Here is an 18,074-nt window from a genome sequence, read left to right as displayed (position 1 = left end):
ACTCTAATCAGCAATGAGCACTTGATATTCTAGTGTGGTTCTGTGTTGCTCAGTTGGTAGGGCATTGAGCTAGCAATGCCTGGATCGTGGGTTCGATTCCTGCTGGGCCACCCATATAAAAATGTATTAATTCACTGTTGTCGCATTGGATAAAAGTGTCCGCTAAAAGGCTTATATTATATTAGTACTACGTATGTGTACACTCCTAACTTTGTTGATACAGAAGATTATTCAGTTATTTTGTTGATAACTCTTGAGTCTAAAACCACAGATGCTCTACTGGTTTGAGGGCTAAGGATTGCTATGGAAAATCAAGAGCATTGATATACAGTATGTAGGCTATGTAGATAGTTGATGCGGCCCAAATGGGACTCTTTTGGGCTCTGATCAAAAGTAGTGTACTGTACAGAATAGGGAATAGGGTGCCATTTGTGAAGCACACTTAGTTGTAGATTTAGATCATGCTGAGACGTCTACCAAACTTTAGCCCACTAGCTGGGAGTAACAAGATTGTAAGACAAAATATTATATTTATTTATGCATAAATGTAACATCTCCTGAATTGTAAAATGTGTACAAGGGATACTGATACAATTACTTGAAAGCAAAATAACTTTAAATAGCATCTTTATTCAACCCTAACCAGTAAGGTAACGTTATTTATAATAAGGGTTACATGAAGAAAATCGGACCTCTCTGAAATGAAAATGGATGGCCCTCCATTCAGCAAAATATATTTTGCCTAAATTAAATTATACGCTTGAAAAAAAAAAAACAAGTGACCCTCCCCTATACCCCAAATAATAATTAAAACAAAGTGGATGGCAGAGAACATGTTTACTGTTTACCCTCACTTCTTGGACAGACCAGAGCTTTAGATATGCCGTTTTAAAGCTGTTCTTTGTCCTGTAAGCATTACATATTTTGATAGTGCACAGGGCTACGGGCCAGAAGGTTGTGGGTTCGCAGACAAACGTGGACAAGAGTAGAGGTGAAAATATCTCCTTTAAGCATTGCATGAATCAATCATTGTATTTGCAGGTCAGAGAAAAAAAATCATTTTATCATTTTATTTTTCCTAGCCACCGTGCTTCTACACCTGCATTGCTTGCTGTTTGGGGCTTTAGGCTGGGTTTCTGTACAGCACTTTGAGATATCAGCTGATGTAAGAAGGGCTATATAAATAAATTTGATTTGATTTGATAAACAGGTCATGCAATTATTTGACATATTAGTAGAACCTTTTTTAATACCACAAAAATTACCGAAATTAAAGGTTAAGAATGGACAGAGATGATAGGCCTGTGTTCATCTTATCATATTTCTCCAATGCAAAATCAGTGTGACTTGTTTGCAATGAAACTGTCCCTGTTTACAAATAATTGAATCTGAGATGTCATTAGGAATCTGAGCATGGTACTCTCAAGGGTTAGGCCTACCTTTCCACCCCAGACAGAGTAGGCCTACCAAAGCAGAAAAATGTAAGCTTTAACTGCAGGCTACTCCTCTTCTGTGGCTTAACCCAACAAGAGAAGGTCACAAGTGTTTCCCTAAAAGCTGTCTGGGTTTAAACATCTTGTCTGAATGTGACATAATTTGAAAAAATTGTCTCCTAGGCTATAGGTTGTAGCTCAGCCTCTGAATGTCAAAGAAATTAATGATATGAAACAATGATATCCCCATATGCATCGGGCATAAAGCATCGCGGATCAAAGTGCTGTTATAGATAACTTTATATAATCAGATCCATTTTATTTTCCTCAATCTTAAGGATTTGCAATTTTCTTTAATAAAAAGTCAGCCTATGGCATACCCTCTCATACCCCCTCAATTTGAGTCTTGGTTTTAACTTAACAGCCCTTCACTGACATGGATGTAGGATATTTAAAGAGTGCATGGTGGGTGGAGGAATTGACCGACAAACCTATGGATATAGGTCTACATCATGGGCAAAAAACATGTTGTTTTTAATAAAATGTATTATAGTAGTAGCAAGCTATCAAAGTTGACCTCCAGTAATCCTCATTTTCGTGCTCTCCTTCTCAAACTGAACAGAACATAGGCTATAGGCTAGTCTGCACTTCGTAGCCTATATGCTATGGATCATTTGATTGAGACCACAGTAAATAACCTATAGGTGTACTTGATATTGCCCGCCCAGAGGAGAATCAGAAATGAGGGGTGGCATCGGGCACACATCGATATATAGCCTAATAAGAAACTAATTCTAAAACACTGAGAAATGTAGACATTTTATCAATTACATGACCATCCCTGGACTAGACATTAAAAAAATACTAAACCTGGCCCTTGACTGAAATTGAAAAAGCATGACCCTCCCCTATTTTCCTCCAGGTATCCATTATGTAAATGACGTTCCACCCCTAAAGGGAGACCGGGGTTGGTTGTCACAGTGCTTATTACTCCCAATCGAAATTGCGCTGTGTAATAATTTTAAGGATAGAGTGTGAATTCTTTGAAAAAATACTCATCCACCTGGTTTATTCATGTTAATATGACAAGACGTTCAGGTRAGGGGAATTTGTGTTTTTCATACAGTAACATTCAAAAGTTTGGACACACCTACTCATTCAAGGGTTTTTCTTTATTTTACTATTTTCTAGATTGTAGAATAAGGTYCACCCTGTCCATGTAATGATATTAACTAGGATCTAAACAGAACAACTGATCCTAGGTCAGCACATCTACTCTGAGACATTTGTGTATAAGGGCCGTGATCCTTGCTGTCATTGAGAGATATTATTTGTCAAACAGTCCCCACCACCACTACTTTCAGAGGGCTCTGGGGTGAAGTATCCCCTAGGTACAGATCTAGGATCAGCTTCCTCTTCCCTAATCCTAACCATTAGTGGGGGGAAATGCTAAACTGACCCAAGATCAGCATCTAGGGGCAACTTCACCCCACACCTTTTAGAACAGATGTTGCTTCGCTCCGGTTTGTCTGTTTGTTGATAACAAGGGATATACGAGTCACTTGAATCATTGCAATTATGCTGAACTCCCTCATCKTTTCAATGCAAACAGTATGATGCTACTTTTTCCAGTGGGTCATGTTTTGGCACAACATAATGGTTAGACTTTGAAAAAGTGCTGTCCTCGTCCACCAATTTAGTTTATCCTCTAAATCCTATCCTTCACTCATAAACCCAATAACCTTTCAACTGGTGGAATACCATACAATAGAATACAATACAACCTTTATGAGGTGTTTGTTTTGTTCCCTGCTCATTTGATTACCATGATTGGTTGACGAGGGCCATTATCTCAACACTAGAATGTAATAGATTGATCAATACATGGAAACTAAGACCGTGTGTGTGTGTGTGTGTGTGTGTGTGTGTGTGTGTGTGTGTTGTAGATATTTTCTGTGGAGTGATTTTCTAAACCATTGATATATGTATTGTTCAAAACCAAGACATATAGCTGCAATACCAAAGGGGTTTCCTCTTATAAATGTAAGTTATCTCACTGGGGAATAACTGTTAGTTGCTGAGCGACAAAGAGCTTTACATAGTCCTGTATTATTTTGAAATAATAAATATGTCTCTATCAAGAAATTGATAGCTCAAAAACAGATCCCAAGAAGTGGGATCCAATTATTCCAAATACTCTCATGTTGTTATTATAAAGACTTTAGATTATAGACACATTATCAACAGATTTTTCATTATTTACATAAGCAATTAATTGAATATCAAGCAATCAGTTACCTGTTAATCTATTAGAAACCTGAGCAATTACTTTCATACAAGTAGTTGTGTACATGTATTTTTTCCTTCGTTTTTGTGCGTATGTGCCTGCGTGCGTGGCCCTGCAGAGGCTCCCTGTGTTGTGTTGGTGATGGAGGTGTTTATCTGTGGGGCTCTCCCAGGCTCACTGCTGTAATAAACAATAACCTGACATTAATCACACGGCGCGGCCCTAATAAATTATATCCACACATTAATCACATTAAAGTATTCACAATCAATGCACCTTCTCATAGAAAAACCTCAAAATAAATTGTGGTCTAAGTCACTGAGGCATACTTTATAGAATGGGACTGATAAATGAATAGAACCCCCATGGAATTGCAGCTTTATGTGGAAAACTGCAAGTGAGAATTTTACCATTATATTACACTATTTTGCTCTAATTACTTTCACTTTCCCCCCACATAATATCGCTAGCTATGGCTTCAGATTCACAAAATATGCATTGTTTATATTGCCTATTTAACAACAAAATAAAGAACATTGTTCCTAACTTCTGCACACTGTTATCTTCTGGTGTTATCATGTGCTGTTAAACTCTAGGCTGTCTAAAATCACACCATCTAATTGATGCAATCATTGTCGTTTGGTAAAGGGAGTAATAACTTTGCCCTGGAAGGTTTGTCTTCTCTCTGAAGGAATCATGTGATTGATGGCACAGTTGAATAGTCAATTAGTCTAATTACTCCTGTAAGAGCATTTCTTTGTGGCCTCTGTCAATAAATGTGTGATTTGTTATCATGCTCCACTTATTCATTGGGATCACCGTGAGAATTAGCAAAGATCATTAGAGCTCTACATGCAGATAGGAACAACAGACAGAAGGAAACAGAAAAACCCAACTATACCCAATGTTTCCAGTATGTTGTGCACAAATTGATAGATGGCCGAGTCATGGACTGGGGCCACATGGTTGATTAGGGTCATGCTGCCATGGTAACGGGAGCTTGGTGTCCTCCTCTACCCCTCTGTGTTTGTGTSTGCAGACCTTACCAGTGTGGACACTGCTCCCAGTCCTTCTCCCAGCCGTCGGAGCTGCGCAACCATGTCGTCACTCACTCCAGCGACCGGCCCTTCAAGTGTGGCTACTGTGGCCGGGCATTTGCAGGAGCCACCACTCTCAACAACCACATCCGGACACACACTGGGGAGAAGCCATTCAAGTAAGTAACAGTGAGTACCATTGCTTCCTCCAATGACACCATTACAGAAAGCACAATGAATGTTTATGGCACACTGTCTACTCCTATTGTCGCCCCCACCATTGCCCACTGTGTCTGAAAAGGCCTGTGATAGTTGAATACTGATATACACTTAAGGTTAGCACACACACAGGGCCAGAATACACTTATTAGATGAGGCCAGAGGTTTCACAATGCCTACATGGTACAAAAAAAATCACTTCAACTACACTGCAAATTGAAATATTTGCTCACCTTTTTTTGAGTGTATCTCAGTGGCAAGGCTGTATTTGAAAGTGGAATCCTCGTCTCTGCTACAGCACATATAATACTGGTCAAARGTTTTAGAACACCTACTCATTCAAGGGTTTTTCTTTATTTTTACTATATACTACATTGTAGAATAATAGTGAAGACATCAATACTATGRAATAACACATATGGAATCTTGCAGTAACCAAAAAAGTGTTAAACAAATCAAAATATATTTTATATTTGAGATTCTTCAAATAGCCATCCTTTGCCTTGATGATAGCTTTGCACACTCTTGGAATTCTCTCAACCAGCTTCATGARGTAGTCACCTGGAATGCATTTCAATTAATAGGTGTGCCTTCTTAAATGTTAATTTGTGGAATTTCTTTCCTTCTTAATGTGTTTGAGCCAATCAGTTGTTGTGACAAGGTAGGAGCCTTGAACTTTTAAAGTTTCTTCAAGTGTAGTCACAAAAACCATAAAGCACTATGATGAAACTGGCTCACATGAGGACCGCCACGGGAATGGAAAACCCAGAGTTACCCCTGCTGCAGAGGATACATTTATTAGAGTTAAAWGCCTCAGAAATTGCAGCCCAAATAAATGCTTCACAGAGTTCAAGTAACAGATACATCTCAACATCAACTGTCCAGAGGAGACTGTGTGAAGAAGATACTTGCTTGGCACAAGAAATATGAACAATGGACATTAGACCTGTGGAAATTTGTCCTTTGGCCTGGAGTCCAAATTGGAGATTTTTGGTTCCAACTGCTGTGTCTTTGTGAGATGTGGTTTGGGTGAACGAATGATCTCTACATGTGTATTTCCCACCGTAAAACATGGAGGAGGTGTTATGGTGTCGGGGTGCTTTGCTGGTGACACAGTCTGTGATTTATTTAGAATTCAAGGCACACTTAGCCAGCATGGCTACCATAGCATTCTGCAGCGATACGCCATCCCATCTGGTTTGGGCTTAGTGGGTTTATCACATCTCCAGGCTGTGTAAGGGCTATTTCACCAAGAAGGAGAGAGATGGAGTGCTGCATCACTTGACTTGGCCTCCACAATCCCCCAACCTCAACCAAATTGAGATGGTTTGGGATGAGTCGGAYCGCAGAGTGGAGGAAAGCAGCCAACAAATGCTCAGCATATGTGGGAACTCCTTCAAGACTGTTAGAWAAGCATTCCTCATCAAGCTGGTTGAGAGAATGCCAAGAGTGTGTAAAGCAGTCATCAAGGGAAAGGGTGGCTATTTTGAAGAATATAAAATGTATTTTGATTTGTTTAACACTTTTTCGGTTACTACATGATTCCATATGTGTAATTTCATAGTTTTGATATCTTCACCATTATTCTACAATGTAGAAAATAGTACAAATAAAGAAAAACCCTTGAATGAGTAGGTGTTCTAAAACTTTTGACCGGTAGTATATATCACAAAGCATAGGTATTGTTCTGCCATAGTCCACATAGCGAAATCCTTCCCAGCTAACCCATTTTGGTTCCCAGAATGTCCTGGGAACTTTTTATAAAAATGTTATTTGGGAGGGGGGGGGGCGTTTCCTGGATGTTGTAAAAAGGTTATTTTTTCAAATAACCAAAGGAGAAGCTTCAGGGGCATTTATGAAAAATGTTCTGTGTTAACTGGGCTCTGGCATGCCAGATGCTTCCCCATATCTCTGCCTGTCTAAATTGATGCTGTTAGAGATTTCTGTAATTAATTGGGCAAGTTAAAGGCTCACACAGGCTAATAGATTTCTGTTCATCTAATGGACGTTATATGCATGTGACCTTGTTGACTCAAAATCATAAACAAATGCTATTGGAACGGTCACCGTAAAGCACACMCTATTGTGCCAACATTAGCTTTAATACAGTCACATATTATATTACCCGGTCCTATAATAAGACATTGTAAATGCATTATTACTGTGCAATTAACTCTATTAAATGAAGTGAGATAAGTATGTCATGATTTCATACTGTACTCCACTCTTACAAAATAACAAAGAACCATTTCTACCATTGGGTACAGTAGGACTGCTTGATATAAGTATCAACATTTACATGATTGCCAGGACAGCAATATTGACATTATATGAGCGTATCCATCGATATTGAATTTTCATCTTATAGATACAGGTAACTGACAAAATAACGGAAACACCAACATAGTGTCTTTAATAGGGCGTTGGGCCACCACGAGTCACCAGAATAGCTTCAATGCGCCTTTGCATAGATTCTACAAGTGTCTGGAACTCTATTGGAGGGATGCAACACCATTCTTCCACAAAAAATTCCATCATTTGGTGTTTTGTTGATGTTGGTGGAAAACACCGTCTCAGGCGGCGCTCCAGAATCTCCCATAAGTGTTCAATTGGGTTGAGATCTGGTGACTGACTGACACGCACACTCCTGCTCTCTCATGCACACACACACACTTTAAACCCCCTATGTTCAAAGTCACTGAGATCTCTTCTAGCAATGGTAGAATTTTGCAATTTGCATTTTTATACATGACCCGAAGCATGATGGGATGTTAATTGCTTAATTAACTCAGGAACCACACCTGTGTGGAAGCACCTGCTTTCAATATAATTTTTATCCCTCATTTACTCAAGTGTTTACTTTATTTTTGGCAGTTATCTGTATATCAGTGCGTGGATCCATAGTTTTTCGCAAGCTTGAAAATGGGACGAAACTGGGATGAAATTGAATTTACAGCGGCTACTGTCCTCTCATCAATTGAGATAATAAATCCCACCAGATTGTCACCATGTAGCCAGGGACAGTGGTGTGAAAAGGTGACTGATTTGAGGCCGACCAATCAAGTAACGAATCAGCTTTCTAATAAGCAATCAGTGATACACAAATGTGTCATCAGCACTTCAAATGCTCCAGAGAGGAAGAGGCACACAAAGACATTAATGAATACACCACAGTAATCTTTAGCTAATCAATAGGGGCTGAGTTATTTTCATTGAGCTGATATGCTTGATAGATTAAAGCTGGCATTTTCTGTTAGTCAGGAATGCGCACGTGTTTTCAACTGCAAAACGTCACTAAACGAATTCCGTGTAGTCTGCAACTTTGGCCCTTTCACTGGCTCTACTTTTACCTTAGGCACAAACAGCAAATTCAGTAAAACTAAGAGGACATTACCGCATATCTACCGCTTTTTACTGTTAGCAGATTGACAGAAACGGGTGCATCCTTGTCACAATCTGGAAAACATGATAGTAGAAGGATCTAGTTTACTGAAAGGGGTGATTCTCACAAATTGCTATGATGTAACTAATGATTAGATACAGTTAGTAGAACAGAATGCTATAAGAAGCTGTCCTTACAGAATTACTACTCTAGACACCAAGCCCCCTAACCAAGTGYATTAGCAGCACCCAGCCCCCTACATTGCACACGGACCCTTCTTTCTGGACTGCTAAGCACAATACTTCAGGAGAGGCTCTCTTTGATAGCCGGCCTACCGAAAATCTCTTTTTGTTCTCTATCTACTGGATGTGACAATGATGCGCGCCTTATCTAGACAGGCCCCTCGAGGGGGGCCCCCTCCTCTGAGATTATTGACAGGGCCCAATGTTGGGAGGCATTGGGGCCTTCGCCCATCATCGGCATCAAGGCCAGAGGACTAGGCTCCAATTACAGCCCTCTGGCCCAGTCAGATTCCCAGCCACTTTGGAGTGTCAGTTGCCATTAGGATGCCGAGTGATGAGGTGGCATGTACGGCTGGCCTCTCTGAGTCGTTTTGTGTTGTGTGTTCAGGTGCGAGAGGTGCGACAGGAGCTTCACACAGGCCACCCAGCTCAGCAGACACCAGCGGATGCCCAACGAGTGCAAGCCCATCAGCGGCGAGAGCAGCGAATCAATCGAGGTGGATTAGCTGATTGACTGGCCGGAATTAAACTGCAAGGAAAATCATGATTAAATGTCACGGACACTTAAACAAAACCAAAGATTTCCTCTGAGAAACTCTCAATCAGCCCCAGAAAACCAAAAGCAGTAATAAAATAAGTAAGATGTTAAGAGTTATTGATCTTGGCACAGAAAAGGGACCAGGAGGGGGAGGATGGGGGAGGGGAATGTTGGGGGAGTGGGGATGTTGAAGGGAGGAGAAACAATTATTTATTTATGACTGGGGAGTTATGGTTCTCAAAGAAGACCTGAAACTGGGACAGCAAAAAATACCAAAAATGTCCACTGTATGTAGCTTTATATCTCAGTTGTCTTATTCTTTGTATCCTAATACCAAAGGGAAAGGAATGTTGGGGGGAACTGTGAGGGTAGAACATGCCTCTACTGAGAATGCACAATTTCTCTTAAATTGCACCACGAAGCATGATTTAGGAGGGGACTGTGTTTCCACCACAAAAATAAGAAACTATCCACAGTATGAATTGTGAAAACTAAATTATATTTATCTTCTATTGCTCTCATGTCATGCTTCGGGCACTTTTTAATAATGATTATTTAATTGTTTCAGTTCAATCTGATGCTCCTAAATATAAGAATGGAGACTATTTGAATATTCATTTTGTGTAAAAAAAAAAATAATACTATACATCTTCAGATTCTTGTTATTAAATGTAAAACTGATAGTTCACAGATTAAAATAGACATTTTGTCCAGAAAAAGAAGATGAGTTTTCATGGCATCTATTAAGAAACTACTGTATTTCAGGGCAAGCATTTGTTTTAGATCCAGGTTGGAAATCAGTCAAATAACATCTGGTTTGTCCTTAATCTCAATGTATCAGTTATATCTGGTGATACCTATTTGTCACAGGCACAATTGTAAGCTTTCCTATACCTGTTTAATGGTGACATTCATTTTAAGATTCAAGGGCAAACTACATTATGATTTGAAATGTGCTGCATTTTTTATTTTTTTTTACATTGTTATTGTGATTGTTTTGTTCGTTTTACTACGCAATGTAAGTTCTATTTCATCTTGGATGTACATAGTCTCGTAACGATACACTTCTAACAGGTGAGGAAAAGCACGACAAAGCCCAAAGAGGTTTGAGCCTGAAATTAGAGCATTAGGAATGGATTCACTTTGAGACCAAAGTCATCAGACGTGTTGATGCAAATCTTATCAAATCAAACTGGTTTATTGCTGTATTATTATGGACATGATGATTTGAGTTGAAATAAGCAAAGCAATTTAAAATCAGATTAAAAGAAGAAACGTGTATGATAATCATCTGTATATGACAGGGATCATCAACTAGATTCAGCCACGGGCCGATTTAGTTTTTTCTTGAGCGGATGGTCAGGGGTCGGAACWTAATTACAAATKATTTGCAGACTGCAAATTGACCGCAAGAAGCCCAAACAGATATAATATTTAACTAAAACAATCATTTCAAACCTTGCTTACATTTGTATACGATCACATATCTATCTATTATGTGTGAGGAATACTTTGGAACAGATTCCTAAAATTAAAATCACAGAGCTGATTTGCTGGTGTTTTCAGTCTTTTAAGTCAGAACTTGGGGGTCAGATAAAATCACCCACAGCCAGCCAGTTGGGGATCCCTGGTATATGARAGAGACTTCTACAAAGTGTGTTAAACTCTGACTTTTCAACATTTGGACTCTTGTTTGCATGATTTCATCCCTTCCTTTTTTTTGTTTTATAAAAAAGGGCTCAAACCATTCCTCTGTAGAAATTAAAACAGTGACCCAGTTTTGAATATTATCAATAATTCTATTGATGGTTTAATTCATTGCTTCTTAATCTGTTTTACTTTTGTGAATGTTTGTCATTTGTATATCAAATCACAATCATTATATTTTGTAATGTGTTAACATTACACTTATTGCCTATCACAGGTATAATCAGTTTATAGATGTAAAGGTATGGAACTTTGAACAATGCAATATCCCTACCATTGCCCTAAGAATTAGTGGTATTATTTTAGTACTTTAAAAAAATGCCTGGGATATTTTATGGAGGACAATGTGCTATACTATTCTATCTAAAACAAATAACATTGAATTAGATTTTTTAACATGGGGTTTTGAAAAATGGCAATCGTCTCTGAAAACACAATACATCACTTCCAGCCATCACAAACCAGAAAGTCTGAAATGTTCTGTTTTTTCAACCATGATTTTCCTGTCACTTGATGTTTGTTCTTTACAAAGAGAGTCTGTGTGTTTGTGTGTGTGTGTTGGACATAGCGGTAAAGCGTTTTCTCAGATTCATCTTAGCAGGCGGTGATGTATCAGTGTGTCCGCGGGGTGTGCTCCCTGCCCGTGGCCCCTGCGTTGTGTGTCTGTAAGGTCACGTCCCACAGCGCCGCTGGTTCTAGTGCGCGGGCAGCTGTCGAGAGGTTATGGATCTGACCCGGAGAACATGAACTCCGCTTGCTCACACCGCCCCTGATTTATTAGGCCGTCCATACACCTTTCAAGCATGGCACTTTTTTTCTCTCTCAACCCCTGGCTGAAATCATCAAGTAAAAACAGAATTCAAAGCAGCTTTTTCAATAAACCTATCCACAAGTCTTTCCCCCTTCAGCAATGTGTGGGTGTTGCTGCTCTGAGACCTGTGCTGCTGTTAAAGAGTGCCTTTCATATGACTGAGTCAAGGTAAAACTGCTTTCATTTCCCATGTTGTCCATGCCACTCAAACAGAACATGTAAATGATTTGCAATGCTTATTTTGGCTCAACTTGCCCAATCTTATTTGGTGAGGATAGACAAGGTTAGGAATTGACATCTATATACAGGTCTTTTAAGGCTTTATAAACTCCTCACTTGGTTTAGTGCTGGTAAACACTGTCTGGTGGCTATATTTGGGACAGGATGGGATTTGAGTTCCTGAGCAGTCTGGACCCATATTCCAATAACACGTTAGAGTTGAGGATTAATGTTCTAAGTTGGGCATTATTTTGTGTTCAACTAAGTGGAATCAAAATGCCATTATCTCTGTTAGTGCAGTCAAAAATGGGATTTTCTACYGTTCAAATGTTTGGGGTCACTTAGAAATGTCCTTGTTTTTGAAAGAAAAGCAAAAAAAAATTGTCCATTAAAATAACAATTGATCATTAATACAGTGTAGACATTGTTAATGTTGTGACTATTGTATGGTTTTCTGGTTTTCTAATGATCAATTAGCCTTTTAAAATGATAAACATGGATTAGCTAACACAACATGCCATTGGAACACAGGAGTGATGGTTGCTGATAAAGGGCCTCTGTACACCTATGTAGATATTCCATAAAAAATCTGCCGTTTCCAGCTACAATAGTCATTTACAACATTAACAATGTCTACACTGTACTTCTAATCAATTTGATGTTATTTTAATGGCCAAAAACTAGCTTTTCTTTCAAAAACAAGGACATTTCTAAGTGACCCCAAACTTTTGAACGGTAGTGTATATAATAAGAGCTGTTTAAAAAGACTGCCTGAAATTTCAGCCTGTTGTGGTGGGATGGAGTTTTGACATCACCAGGTGGTAAATTAGTAAATAGACCAATAAGAGTTCCAAACCGCTCTGCCAAGAACAGCTAGTTTTCCCCTCCCCACCCAGACAACTCCCAGACAGTCCTAGAAAAAGTATTGCTTGAGTTATTTATCTTTGCTAAGGAGCAATTTTTGTTTCTTTTTCAACATTTTAATTAAAACTATTACATTAAGGTACTTAATTGTTACCCAGAAATGATTTAATATTGAGATAAAAACATCTGCGTTGGACCTTTAAGTGTGCTAGCAGTCAACTTTAACAAAACATCTTATCTTCACCCACTGGTGGGACACTTTAGCGCTTCACATCACCTGTATTGTCATAGTGTGTTTGGATTAGTCATATAATGGCCATATTTTGCCAGCTGTTTCCATTTTCCAGTAATAATCTTACTAGCTCTCCCATGCACAGACCACATACATTTGAAGGTTATAACAATTATAACACTACCTTGAACTCAAATAGAAAAAACATATTTAACCACCTTTCCGCACATGCTTAGCAACTATCGCAGTTTGAAGTTACAGTACTAGAAACAAAGTTGCCAGCTTTTAGAGTGATTTAAACAAATGATTCTCACGGGAATTTGACAAATTTGTAAAACAAATACAGTTAAGATTTCATACATCAATCACCATACTTTGCCATGGGAACTAGGACCTGTGAAATGCAGCTTCACTCAGGCTAAACAAATGATCACACAAAAATTATTATTTTGAAAGGCTACATGTGAAAGTGGCCCTGGGGTTTTGGACTGTAATGGTTTGCGTTTCATGGAATTTCCTGCTCGGGAAAATATTAAACAGACAAGGGTCACACTTTCAAAAGCAATTAGTGATCAAGCCGGAGTTTTTCTAACTTCTAAAAAAAAATGGTTAATTGGAAACAATGTAGGGAAAAAGTCTGAGAAATGAAAGTTCTCTCTTGACCTAGTTCAATTACAACCACCGTTTATTAACTTAACAAACGTGTCAGAGCGCAGGATTTCCCCCCCTAGTTTTATTGAGTTTACTGTACAGTTGTGTATGTCAGAGAGCATACACCATGCACATCCTGTGATCCAATGGGATCAATTTAAGTGTGGAACATAACAGACAGATGTGAAAGAGGGTGGGAAACCCCACTAACGCATCATCCTCACCTGACTGGTCATAGCACTGTACTGTACGATCATGGTCTAACTGTAATCTTAATGACCTGATTAATTTCTACTTATCTGATTAACACCACTTAATGGAAACTCTCCCAGTGTAAAACATGGTCTAAGGGAGATTTCATTATGGCATGGGGTGATCCATATTCACGTGTCTGACAAATTACTATTAATTCCACCCAGGTTCTCCCATTAGCTGCAACATGACAAATAGTCTGTTCACATTATGCAGAGTGAACACCAGTCACACAAGTCATGCCAGAGATACTTATCATTGTCAGGTTAGGCCCCATGTGTAATGCCAAAGGTAGCAATCAAAGCCCAGAAAAGTGTTACCAGGCCCGGAGTTAGCCACCACGGCTCAAACGAGCATAAATCACATGGGCCCGGGTCTGGAGTGAGTGACTCGGTAAACATGCTGATAGTGTGTCTTTATGTCATCTGTGTAAGCTGTTGCTGACGGTCTGTCCTCATAAGTACGGGGGAGTTCAATCGGCGAGGAGGGCGAGTGTCTAAACAAGCCATACGTCACTATCAGCTGGGCCAGGTTTTACAGACAGCAGTCTCCAGCATGCCCTGGGCCCTGCTCCTCGCCAGCCAGATAAAGAGCCAGGAGGAATTCAGCCCTTCACTTCAGCCACCAGACAGATGAGCTGTGAGCGTCTGCACACTGTCAGCCCAGATGACAACACAAGCCATCCACCACCCACCACCAGACAAAACGCATGGGAACACACTCAGGCGGTGTGTGCGGGCGGTGTTAAGACATGTTCAACATGTGATTACATGTGTAAGCTATCACACTCCTGCACCCGCAGGTCAGCAGATTGAGCTCATCAACCCATCTCGCAATATTCAATTACATTGTTCTATCATTTGTTAATGTGGAATTTGGGTTGGTGCCCTAGAATCCATCTGTAAATCCTTGAGTATCAAACCTAAAAAAAAGAAGAGTGATTAATAGAGGCACTTAACATCAAACATGTGTGCGGTGTCAGTGGTAGAGTAGCGGCCATTGACATGACAGATACAATGGATATAAATCAAATCAAATGTTATTGGTCACATTCACATGGTTAGCAGATGTTATTGCGAGTGTAGTGAAATGCTTGTGCTTCTAGTTCTGACAGTGCAGCAATATCTARCAAGTAATCTAACAATTCCACAAGAACTACCTAATACACACAAATCTATTAAAGGAATGGAATAAAAATATATAAATATAAATATATGGATGAGCAATGACAGAGCGGGATAGGCAACATACAATAGATTATATAAAATACAGTATATACATATCAGATGAGTAATGCAAGATTTGTAAACATTATTAAAGTGGCATTATTAAAGTGACAAGTGATCCGTTTATTAAAGTGGCCAATGATTTCAAGTCTGTATGTAGGCAGTAGCCTCTGTGTTAGTGATGGCTATTAAGCAGTCTGATGTCCTTGAGATAGAATCTGTTTTTCAGTCTCTCGGTCCCAGCTTTGATGCACCTGTACTGACCTCGCCTTCTGGATGGTAGTGGGGTGAACAGGCAGTGGCTCGGGTGGTTGTTGTCCTTGATGATATTTTTGGCCTTCCTGTGACATCGGGTGCTGTAGGTGTCCTGGAGGGCAGGTAGTTTGCTCCCGGTGATACCACCCTCTGGAGAGCCCTTCCGGCTGAGGGCGGTGCAGTTGCCGTACCAGGCGGTGATACAGCCCAACAGGATGCTCTCAATTGTGCATCTGTAAAAGTTTGTGAGGGTTTTAGGTGACAAGCCAAATTTCTTCAGCCTCCTGAGGTTGAAGAGGCGCTGTTGTGCCTTCTTCACCACACTGTGTGTGTGGGTGGACCATTTCAGTTTGTCCGTGATGTGTACACCGAGGAACTTAAAACTTTCCACCTTCTCCACTGCTGTCCCATCGATGTGGATAGGGGGGTGCTCCCTCTGCTATACCGTAGGATGTGTTTTGAGAAATACTCTTAGGGACTGGAGTCATTTACTGTAATGGGATATTATGCCAACTACACTCCACACATCTTTAGAAATTACCAGGCCAAATAAAGACAGCACTTCAACTTTAATCGAAGTGTAACTTTTTAAGGTTTGAAGAGCAACTACCCCTAAAAAGGAACTTGTGGCATCGATATGAGTCTGAAACATTTATTCTACTGTCAAAATTGACTACAAATTGTAAAGAGGTCAATTTTGGTCATAAAGTCAGTCTCGTCTGTGAGACTTGTGGTTGTGACTGCACCACAACGTAAATTAAGAATGGCCACAAATGACCAGCTGGTCAATATAATAGATCAAGTGCTCACTCTAACAATGGAAATACAAGTCCTCGAAGATGGAAGGCAGTCGGGAGAAGGCGAGATCAGGTGGGACCATTCTAGTCAATGAGAGGGCCGATACGCTTGTGACCAACAGGCACAACTCCGATATAAAGTTGTTTGTTCAGTTGCCAGGACGTTACATTTTCATACTTATATCAATCAGTACACTCGTAACAACCTAAGCATTACAAAACTTCAAATTTTTTGTTTACCAAATTCAACACTCATTGAACTTCAAAGAAAAACTCCTTGTTTGGTGTGCGCAAAAACGGCACCTGCTGGAGACAGGTTGAGACTCTGGCTTCACCTCTTCCTCTCTGGGTTGGATTTGTTTCAATCCTGCCCACAGCTGGTAGCACACAGGTAATCATCAATTCGGAGTGCAGCTGCACACGACGCAATCATAATGCCTGTGGTACATTTGGGTTGTCTTTGGATATCCCGATGGGATTAGTTAGGGACCATAGGTAAATTAGACGTAAAAATTCTAATAGCTCCAAAATTAAATGACTTAAAAACCTCAAACCAACTATAAATTGTAGAAATTAATATACAAATATAAAAAGCATTTCATGAGAAAACTAAAAAGAATTCAACATGAAATATTGTCTAATTTACATTGTAATTTATTGATAGTGCCTAACTAGCCTTGGAGATATCCAAAGTCAAACCAACGACTTTGCCATGGTTGCACACCAGCTTGCCGAAGCTAATTGGCAAAATTATTTGGATAACTTTTCCCACCTGCGAACACACACAAGAAACCCATCAAACCAAACCCCAAAAACAACTCACGTTTGAATTGTCATGGCCACTAGTATTTCGTAATGAACCAAATCAAAGAATATCTATTATATTGACAAGATAGCCAGATGACCATTCTAACAATGGGAATCATTGAAGGCATGCAAGATTAGGTGGGACCATTCTAGCCAATGAGATGGAAGATACGCGTGTCAACAACAGGCACAATTAAGCCGTTGCCGAAATGCCACGTGCGTCCACTAATATCAGTACATTTGTAACAGCCTAAACATTACAGAACTATTTGATCAAATAAGCCTCATGTAATTCGACACTTTCTCATAAAACCTCCATACAAAAAAAAGTGCTCATCTCACATGGACAGATTTTGGGCGGAGTAAATCCTTTGGCTTCGGCTCWCTCGCTGACCAAATTTAAATTAGGCCAAATCAGGAAGTGCGGTCACCCTTTAATGAAGCCTTCATGCTTTATAAGGCCTACAGAAATCCTTYATTAGCAAATAAAACTATGTAGAATGGCTTCTTATGGCACCTTTTGCAAAGCACCAGATGTAGACCTTTTACGTTGCCCTTTATGTCGATGACTTTGTTTATAATTGATTAGTCAAGTTTTATACTGCTTATGAAGAATATATGAATGCTCTATAAAACCTTTAAGATGTTAGATTTAAGTGGGTCCAATGCCAAACAACTAGTTGACTCAACCTAAATGCATGCGATACCATTTTGAATACTATTAAGTACGATTTGACTATTTGACACTGGTATAGAGCAGTGGAGGATGCAGAGGGGAGGACAGCTCATAATAATGGCTGGAATGGAGTAGATGGAATGTCAAACACATGGAAAGTATGTGTTTGATACCATTCCATTAATTCCGTTCCATCCATTACCATGAGCCGTCCTCCCCTCAGCAGCTTCCACTGGTGCAGAGATGAAAACCTACCTGAGCTCACTAACACAAGACTATGACGGTGCATATAATCCCAAAATCATTTATTTAATACACACAAATCAATATACATTCAAGAATCGTCTATGCATGTTAGTCATGACAAACAAATAATTATCACACTATTTCTGGATCTGAAAAAAGAAAAACAAGCTGGTAAATTTACATGTAGCTTTGC

At 39.6% G+C, this 18,074-nt stretch overlaps 2 protein-coding genes across 4 annotated transcripts in view; one reads left to right on the top strand and one right to left on the bottom strand.

Annotated features, from left to right (window-relative positions):
• The window catches only part of prdm6 (PR domain containing 6), a 54,524-nt gene extending 45,245 nt beyond the window's left edge, over positions 1-9,279 (top strand). Inside the window, exons 7-8 of one of the 2 annotated variants that reach the window (XM_024001112.1) lie at positions 4,760-4,936; positions 8,989-9,279. In XM_024001112.1, coding sequence (XP_023856880.1) covers positions 4,760-4,936; positions 8,989-9,106 — 295 coding nt within the window. In that variant the 3' untranslated portion in view covers positions 9,107-9,279. Of the gene's footprint in view, positions 1-4,759; positions 4,947-8,988 lie in introns of both variants that reach the window. The other variant, XM_024001113.2, reaches the window with a different exon arrangement.
• Positions 9,280-17,925: 8,646 nt separating this feature from the next.
• Positions 17,926-18,074, bottom strand: part of cep120 (centrosomal protein 120) — a 67,460-nt gene continuing 67,311 nt past the window's right edge. For both annotated transcript variants that reach the window (XM_024001927.2, XM_024001929.2), the window contains one exon: positions 17,926-18,074. This exon is cut by the window's right edge and continues 696 nt beyond it. The gene's annotated coding sequence lies outside the window, so the exon portion shown is untranslated.

Source organism: Salvelinus sp. IW2-2015, linkage group LG15 (assembly GCF_002910315.2).
Source record: "Salvelinus sp. IW2-2015 linkage group LG15, ASM291031v2, whole genome shotgun sequence".
Classification (NCBI taxonomy): Eukaryota; Metazoa; Chordata; class Actinopteri; order Salmoniformes; family Salmonidae; genus Salvelinus; species Salvelinus sp. IW2-2015.
Note: the sequence above shows the minus strand (reverse complement) of the source record. Positions and strands in the feature narration are given on the sequence as shown.